The sequence below is a fragment of the Echinops telfairi genome, unplaced genomic scaffold (genome assembly GCF_000313985.2).
Source record: "Echinops telfairi isolate 266 unplaced genomic scaffold, ASM31398v2 ScPeMD7_22;HRSCAF=79, whole genome shotgun sequence".
Classification (NCBI taxonomy): Eukaryota; Metazoa; Chordata; class Mammalia; order Afrosoricida; family Tenrecidae; genus Echinops; species Echinops telfairi.
Genome location: NW_022103919.1, coordinates 6,385,873 through 6,394,700, shown reverse-complemented (window position 1 = coordinate 6,394,700; position 8,828 = coordinate 6,385,873). Strand labels below are relative to the sequence as shown.

General features: G+C 61.1%; 1 protein-coding gene across 1 annotated transcript in view; it reads left to right on the top strand.

Moving 5' to 3' along the window:
• The window catches only part of FAM78A (family with sequence similarity 78 member A), an 18,099-nt gene extending 10,097 nt beyond the window's left edge, over nt 1–8,002 (top strand). The window contains exon 2 of the mRNA XM_004713325.3: nt 4,921–8,002. Coding sequence (XP_004713382.2) covers nt 4,921–5,467 — 547 coding nt within the window. The 3' untranslated portion in view covers nt 5,468–8,002. The remainder of the gene's footprint in view (nt 1–4,920) is intronic.
• Nucleotides 8,003–8,828: the final 826 nt, after the last annotated feature.

The following is an 8,828-nucleotide window of genomic DNA, read 5'->3' as shown; positions in this document are numbered from 1 at the left end:
CCCCCCCCCCGAAGTTGCTGGAGGAGAAAAGACTGGAGCAGGCCAGGGGCTGCAGGCCTCCCAGGGAAAAGAGGAAGGTGGGGGCTGGGCAAAGGGGGCAGAGGAGAAGGGGGGCAAGCCAGGGATGGCACTGGGGCCCGGTGTTGCTGTGGGCAGGGATGGGTGCCCCAGGAAGCTTGCTGCCACCGGGTTCCACCCTGGACCCACTGCCCTCCTTTGGGCCCCCACACCTGCAAAGAGAAGGCTGGGAGTGTGATGGGCTGGGGTTGCCTCCCCTCCCTCCTGTGCCCGCCAAGCCTGCTCTTGCCACGCGGTGCTGCCACGCGTGGCCTTGGCCTTCTTAACCTTTTGAACAAAGCCCCTCTTTTTACGTCACCTTGTTGGGTGTCATGAAGCTGGTTTCAACTCCTGGCGACCTCGTGGGACAGAGTAGACCCTAGGCTGAAATCTTGACCGAAGCCAATGGCCAGGTCTTCCTCCCATAGAGCTGTTGGGTGGATTCAAGCCAGCAACTTGTCAATTAGCCACTGGGAGCTTAACCTTTTGGGCCATGTTGCCTGCAGACCAGCTGGGGCCCGGGTGAGGAGAGCAGTGGCAGCTGTGTGGTCCGTGCACCCTGTGGACCTGGAAAGAAGCCATGGTGGGGACAGCACGAGACCCCACGGACTCCTGAGCAGCAGGAGCAGGCGGGTTTGCCCTTACTCACAAAATCCCTCCTCTCCATGCAGACAGGGCTGAGGGTGCCTGGCCTGGCTCGGTGCCGCAAGCTCTGCTAACACCTCTCAGTGGCATCTGCACGTGGGAATCCGGGGTGGCCAGTTGCCACGGAGTGGATCCCCACGTGTGCCGGAGCAGGACTGCGCGCCATCCCAGGGTTTCCAGTGGCTGGCGTGGGCCGCCAGGCCTTTCTTCCGAGGTACTCCTCGGTGCGGCCCCACACCTCCAGCCTTCCAGGTAACAACAGCTGAACGCGTTGACTATTGACGTCACCCAGAGCCCATCGCAGGGTAGGCACCCTTATTCTCCCCACCAGGCAGACAAAGGTCAAGGTCCCGTGTCATCCCCGCACGTGTCATCCCCGCACGGCACGTAGCAAAGAACGGAGCATCTGCCTTGATGCCCAAGGTCATTTCAGAGCTAGCAGCAGGGCACCGTAGAGAGGGCAGGAGAGAGGAGTAGCTGTAGCCCTGTGGAGTGTACCACTGAAGAGCCCGGGTAATCCGAAAACATCTCTGAGCTTAGGGGGGACAGGGTACGGATGGAATCCGGGACCCACAGCTGTTAGTGTGAGAAGCATAGCTCCTCCAACGGCCTCCGGATGTCCCCTCTGTTGCAGTGTCCTATGCATTGATGCAAATCAGTGTCACCAGTCACCACAAAATCCTTGTTAGGTGGGTGGGTAATCACTGCTCACGTCTAGCCCCTTACAGCCCCTGCCGTCTGGTCTTTTCTGACGCAGTGGTGGGACAGTGTAGACCTGGGCTGTCCATGGCCGTCAGCTGTTCAAAGACATTTTCCCCCATGGGGTTTACATTGTAAACTGTCATGATCTGTTCCTGAGGATGGGGTGCAGACCGCCGGCTCCCCACTCGATAATTCATACCAATTCTGCTTCACCTCGGAGATCCCGAGCTCAACGGGCCCTCGAGGCTCCCCTCTGTCCCCTGCGTCTCCTGTTTGCGTCCCGCCTCCTTTCCTGCCCTTTGAACTTTATTCTTGGGTCGGCGCTGCCCCCTCGGCTGTCTGGGTGGCTGTTCTCAGGAGCACCTGGCTCCCTAGGGTTACTGGTCAGTCGCCTCAGGGGCCTGTCTAGTGCTTGGCTGAAAAGGGAGCCAAGGGGATGGGTTCATTCCCGGACCTGAAGGGAGACGAAGGGACATCGTCCTAGTGGTGGTCAGCCTGGTCTCTTTTACGGTTCTGGGTTCTGTTTGTCCGACTGCCCCACGGACATCCAGCCATCCTGATGGAAACAGACTCCTGCCGCTTTGTCCTACGGCTGGTGAGTGGCTTCGAACCACTCACCTTTTGGTTAGTAGCCAACTCAACACACGCCGTTTACTGACGAGAAGAAAATGGAGGGTCTAAGATGGTAGCACTTGTTGCCGCTGCCGAGGTCAGCTCCTGGGCTGGTCAGTGGGGCCCTGGGATCCGGGGGAGGGGAAGACCACAGGGACCAGACCGTGCCACGCTGGTCTTGTGGGGGTTTGAAAACACGATGTCACAAGCAGCAGGGCCAGTGGCTGAGGCTGAGTAATGACCCCCATGAGATCCGACTCGTCACCTGCCTGTGACTGGGCTGGGGCTCGGGCCCTTGGGGAGGGCGGGTTGAGAACCAGCAGGCCCAAGTTCAGCTAGAAATTGAGCAAGAAGAACTATTTGGACCCCCCAATAAGCCCTGCTGCTCTTGGGCGCGAAGGGAGGGAGGGGCAAGGCCAGAGCAGAGGGTGGTCCTTTAGAAAGTTTGCTTTCTGCCTTTACAAAACCACCACCAACCTGGCCCACCAAGCGGGTGCCTGTGAGAGGCCCAAAGGGGGTGTCTTTAGAGTCAGGAGGTAGGCGAAGCTTTGCTCAGAGCCTCACCAGAGGGGGCCTGACCCCGTCTCCCACCCTCAGCTGCCCCTCGGAGCTGGGGCACCACCTGACCGGCCACCACCATTATCACTGCCCAGCCTATTGCTGCTGGCACCGGGGCCGCCGAGTCTCCGAGGCTCAGGGACTGGACATCTTTGGGGACAAGCGTTCCTAGGGTGCTTTGCGGCTCTTCCTCTGCTGGGGTGGTGGCTGTGAAGTCCGTTCCACCTCACAGAGCGGTTTCCTGTGCTTGAACCTTGACGGACGCACGTGATGGGGCTTCACCTGTGGAGCCGCCGATGGCCTCCGACCTCCGACCTTTCAGTTCCCAGGGGAGCCTTGTTCTCTTTTCACTGCGGGCTCATAGCCACCCTACAGGACAGGGTGGAAGGGCCCCTGTGGGCTTTGGAGGTCGCAGGTCTCCACGGGACTAGGAAGCCTTGTATTCTCCTGAGGAGCGGCTAGGGGTTTCGAACTGCTGACCTTGCCATTAGCAGCCCAGCTTGCAGCCACTCTGCCACCGGGGCTTCCTGCCTCCTCCAGTGGCCCCGGTGTTGCTCACCACTAACACCCATGCGGTGTGGCTCCATGGAAGGATGCATTCTAGAAACACCGGTGTTCCTGGAGAGAGCCGGAGTGGGCGGAGGCAGGCAGGGTGTCCCAAACCAGCCTCAGCTTGGCAGGTGCCAAGTTTGGAACAGCTCTGGGGAGAGTCACTCCCCCGCACCTTAGCCAAACCACTTTGGGAAGCGGTTCCTCACCCCCCGACGTGGCTTCCACCTGTACGGTAGGGTTAGATGAGAGTGATTGTGAGTCTGCTTCATGGGGGTCTGCCCCCCCACCCCCAGTGCTGCTGTGCCAGCTGTCACATGGCGCACGCTCGGCGGGCCACAGAGCAGCTGGGGACAGGCTGAGAGTTCTAACGATGACGGGGACAGGAGGGGCTGCCACTACTTACCAGCCTTTGCTTTGCGGTTATTTTCCAATGTGTCCCAAGGCCAGTGTGGGCCTGCTGGCCTTCCCAATACGGGGAGGCAGGAGGGCGAGTGGTGAAGGGCCACGGCTTTGGGATGGTATGGGCCAGCTGGCTCTCAGTGCAGGACACTGGCTCAGATCCTCAGACCCATCTTGCAAGGAGTCCGTGGTGCCGGTGGAAGGCTGAGGTCTACGGCGCTGGTGCACAGGACACAGGAATGAACGAACGTGTGGTGCTCCTAGCGGAAGTCCTAGTGCTCGGGTCCTTCCCCTGCTCAGCAGTGGACGCCGAGGTCTGTAAGGCGTCTGCGCTGAGCGATGCAATGGCACAGGGTGCTTGGCGCACGGTAAACACCGGTCGATGGGAACTTGCTGAGGGGCTTTGCATGCCTCCCATTGATCCCAGGGGACACATGTGCGATGGGCCGGGGTTCAGAGAAGGCTGGGACCTCGCCCAGGGTCTTGTGCCAGTGTGGGGCTGACTGGGAATGGGCAGCGAGGCCTAGATCCAGGCTTTGAGCTTTGGAGCACTGGGCCACTGGGCCTGCCCCAGAATGGGAGCCTTCTGGACCTCCCAGCACCTAAAAGCCAGACAGCTACAGGGCAGTGTGTGGAGAGGAGGGGGTGGGGGTGGGGGTGCGTGCTGCTGCACAAAGCCCTCTACGGCCCCCTCCAGGAATGGTGAGCCAGGTGGGGCTGGGAGCCTCCCCTCCTCCCCACTGGCACTGGCTCCACCCCGCCATGTAGCAGTGAGAGAGGCGCTTACCCCCTTGGGGGCTCAGGTCAGGAAACTCCCTCCTTTTCACACTGAGGACACTGACACTCAGAGATGGTGGGCATTTGCATTGACCCCCACCAACTCCCACCAGATCCTAGAGAAGGAAGCTGGTTGTCACACTGGGGCAGGTCCAGGCAGGGCCCAGCCACCTATACCGCTGTGCTGTGTGGCCACCTGGGAGCCCACGGTCTCTGCTTGGCCTGAGGTCTGTGCAGGCCGGCACTGGCCCCAGCGGGGCACGCTGCTTGGCCTGGGCCCAGCCTGCACCAGGCCTCTCAGAGAGGGCAGCCGCCAGTCTCCGCCGGGAGTGTCTTGTCTCACTCCCCAAGCCCAGCCTTGATCCGGAAAGGCAGGCCAGAGAAGGGGTGTGGCTTTCGAGAAGGGCTGGGTCTAGGGAGCCCAGCTCCCCCCAGCACACTGGATAGCTGCTTGCAGTCCGTTTGGAGAGATGGTGATCCCTGTCGTGGGCAGAGGGGACAGGGTCGGTTTTGTCTAGTCACTACCCTCAGGTCCCAGCACGGCTCCTGGCCTGCACAGGGCCACCGCCAAGCTTTCTTGAGTGACCGGGTGTGTGACCTGTCCTTCCTTGTCCTCAGGTCCAGCTGGGAGCTCCCAGACCTCCAGGAGGGCAAGATCGAGGCCATCAGCGACTCGGATGGGGTGAACTACCCCTGGTACGGCAACACCACAGAGACCTGCACCATCGTGGGCCCCACCAAGAGAGACTCCAAGTTCATCATCAGCATGAACGACAACTTCTACCCCAGCGTCACGTGGGCCGTGCCCGTCAGTGAGAGCAACATTGCCAAACTGACCAACATCTACCGGGACCAGAGCTTTACCACGTGGCTGGTGGCCACCAACACCTCGACCAACGACATGATCATCTTGCAGACGCTGCACTGGCGGATGCAGCTCAGCATCGAGGTGAACCCCAACCGGCCCCTGGGCCAGCGGGCGCGGCTGCGGGAGCCCACCGCCCAGGACCAGCCCAAAATCCTGAGCAAGAACGAGCCCATCCCGCCCAGCGCCCTGGTCAAGCCCAACGCCAACGACGCCCAGGTGCTCATGTGGCGGCCCAAGTACGGACCCCCGCTGGTGGTGATCCCACCAAAGCACCGGCAACAACCAAGACCCCGCTAGGTTAGACTCACAAAATAATAACACTGCTCAGAATGGACCCCGACACTCTGTCATTCAGCAAAATACAACCATTCTACCTTTCCCAGCGGGACGGATCTCACTGTGCTATAGCGCCCAGGGTGGCCTCACCGTGCCCTCCTGCTACCTGCTTTCCTGCAGGGAGTGGGGGAGGGAGGCCCAAACGGGACAGACAAACCCTACATGTGCCCTTCCGTGTCACCTCCACCCTTCTGCCCCCCCCTTTCATTCTCTCCCAACAGACCCCCCCAAACCACTGCTCTTCCTCGTTCTTTTTCTTTCTCCTCTTGGTACCGCCTCGCTGTGAGGCTCGGGGGGCGGGAGGAAGAGGAGCCACGAGGCAGGAAGCTGGGCCCGGGGGTCCATCAGCTGTGCCCGCGCTGCTGGGTCACTTGCCCAGTGTAAGGGTCTTCCTGGGCCCGGCTCTCCCTCCGTCACGCGGCCTTATGCAGACTTGCTTTGCCAAACTTTTGCCTTAAGCTGAATTTCAAGGGAAAAACAGGATGGGGCGAGGAGGCGGGAACTCCTACTTCCTGGGCTTTTTGTCTCTGTCCCAGGGGAAGAAGGGGGGCTTGGGTCTGAGAGGGATGGAGGGGGATTTGGGACCCCTTTTCCTGGTTGCCCTGGAAGGGGGATAGACTGACCCCGTCCAAAGCCCCACCTTCTTCCCCTAGCTGAGCCTCCCCCACCCCACCCCCTGGTCCCTGTAGAGAGGGGCTGTGAGCTCTGGGTCTGCCTGGGACCCTCTTCTCCTCTCTCTCCTCGGCAGCCTTAACTTGCCTTGGGTGGGTCTGGGAGGAGGAGGAGGGTCCCATGAGCTGGGGGAACTTCACCATGTGGGTCTTTGGTGCCCTCTGAGGCCCCTAGCACCCCCTCACAGTGAGGGGGTGCCCCTTTTCCATCTGCACTTGTCTGGCAGACCTGGAAGGCCCACAGGGGGCTGCCCCAGGGTGAGAGAGCAAGGTAAGGCCCCTTCTTGCACCTGTGGCTCCTCGCCTTCCCTCGCTGTCCTCGGTGGACTAGTGGACAAGACAGCAGATGGGGGGCAGGGCTCTGGCTCCTCCTTGGGGATGCTCTGGGCTCTCGGGGGTAGGGCAAGCAGACAGGGCATATGTCCACACTGATGAGTGTGTGTGTGTGTGGGGGGGGGGACGGTGGCACCAGAAGAGGGCCCCCAAACCACAGGTGGTCCCAGAGCTGGGGAATCAGCCCTCTGCTGCTCACCACCCCTCAGGACTGGCCAGGTAGGAATGAGTCCATAGCACAGTAGCATTGGAGTCCCCCTTCCGCCCTCCCCACCGGCCTGAGTCAGCCCAGTGGAAGCCCAGGGACACCGGTTAGATCCACCCTCCCTTGGTCCTGGGCTCTTCCGAGCCCTGGGACTTCGTCTAAGGTTTTGGAGCAATGTCAGGAGCACTTTGAGGACCCCCTGCTCAAGCCACATTCCTGCCAGCTGGCCCAAACCTGTAGCCACATCGCCTGGAAGCACCGGCTCCCCCCACTCCAAACCAAGAACCACCAAGCACAGAAACCCGCCGAGGAGCTCTGGACTCCGTGTCTGCTGCCGATGGGACCCCTGGGAGTCACAAGGACACCAGGAGGGGTGTGAGGCCCCCTGCCTCCTTCCTTGCTCGTTCATGGGTGCTTCGTGGCCCCTCCCCGGTCTCCTAAGCCAGCTAGCGTCCCAGGACTTTCAGGAGCCATCCAGAAATGAGCCAGGCTGGGAACACTGGGCGTCACTAGGGTGGACAGCAGGTATGGTGCTTAGGGAGCCCCGAGTTGTGACCGGGATCCCCCCCCTCTGGGAACGGCTGTGCCCCCTTTGTGTGTGTGAGGCCTGGGCCACCAGAGAGGCTGTAGTCTCGCATCGGGGAAGGTGGGGTCCCCAGCTCCCCTTCTGAGGTTGGGGGTGGGGTGACTGTCACCGTGGCGAGACCTGGCCTTTACCTGGAATGGCCCTTCTTTGTACTCAGGTGTGTCTTGCCCTAAAGAGGCGCAAGGCCCACAAGCCAGGGTCCTAGCTCTGTGTGGGGTCATTGCTAGGGGGCTCTTATTGGGGTGGCGGTGGGAGAGAACAGTGGGGTGTGTCCTGAGCTGTCTGAGAGCTCCCCCAGCCTGCACAGCTCTGAGGCAGGGGACAGCATCTGCCCTGGCTGCCTCTGCTGCTGCCTGTACCCCACATGCTTGGCGTCCAGCTGCCCCTGACCCATCTCTCCATCGCCTCCTGGGCCCCTTTCTCTCCTGCCTCTCTGAAGACCCCTGCAAAGGCTTCGGGTCCCACCGAGGCTGCTCAGCTGAGCCGGGGCCTGGTGCCCAGCCTCCTTCCTCACGCTGGGAGCACCCTGGCGTTCTGGACACTCGCTCCTCTTCCTGCAATAAGAACTGCCCTCCGTCACAAGAGGACTGTGAAATCAAACCCATGCACTTACCAGGAGGCACCAGACTCTTGACAGAAAATGTAAACTGAGATCTTTTTTAAAAAAAATACAAAGAGAAATAAAATGTAATTTTGAAGTATGTCTGGCTGTGTCTGATGGGCTGTGGCGGATCCTCTGGGGGTTGGTGGCTCGGGGGCGGGCAGCAGGAGTAACCGTGTGCGGGTGGGGGTGGGGGACAGTGGCCAGTGGAAAGTCAGGCTGCATCCCTCATGGACCTGAACCTGCCCGCAGTTTCAGTCTCCATCGGAGGCTGTCTCTGGGACCTCAGTTCTGTGCCCCAAAGTACCGCCTGGCTGGTGCCAAGCGGGGAAGGAGGGGAGGGGCAGGCTTGGGCAGAGCTAGGATACGGGGGCAGCTTGGGTATTCTTGGGCAAACAATTGAGACCCATGTGACAAGGGTGGTCAGATATTAGATGACCCACATGGAAGCCCCACCAGAGACCGGCAAACTTGGCCTCCCACGGTCACCCCAGGGAGGACAAGGCCAGCCGAGAGCAGGGCCTTGGACCCTGTCTGCAGGGAGTGACAATCGAGAGGGTTGCATGGGGCCAGCACAGTGGAAATCCTTTTCCTTTCTCGTCTAAGGGTGGGCCCTGATGGCCCTGTGCGGCGGGGGCTCTGAAGGTGGATGCTGTGTTTAAGCCCACTGTGTGAGCTTCGCAAGGCAGGGCACCCCTCCTAGAGGCCTCCTTCCCTCCGGCGGAAAATGGGGATTTGGTGCGGAGCTGCATCTTGGCCGAAGGCGCGGAAATCCTGCTCTGCCTTCCCTGGGTCCCTCACGTCACCCGTGGGTGGGGGTGGGGGTGGGGGTGGTATCATGATCCCCAGCCTACAGATGAGGGAACTGAAGAAGAAGGGCCAGACGTCCAGACGCTGCCGAGGGTCTCGTGTGTGGGGCCAGGCGG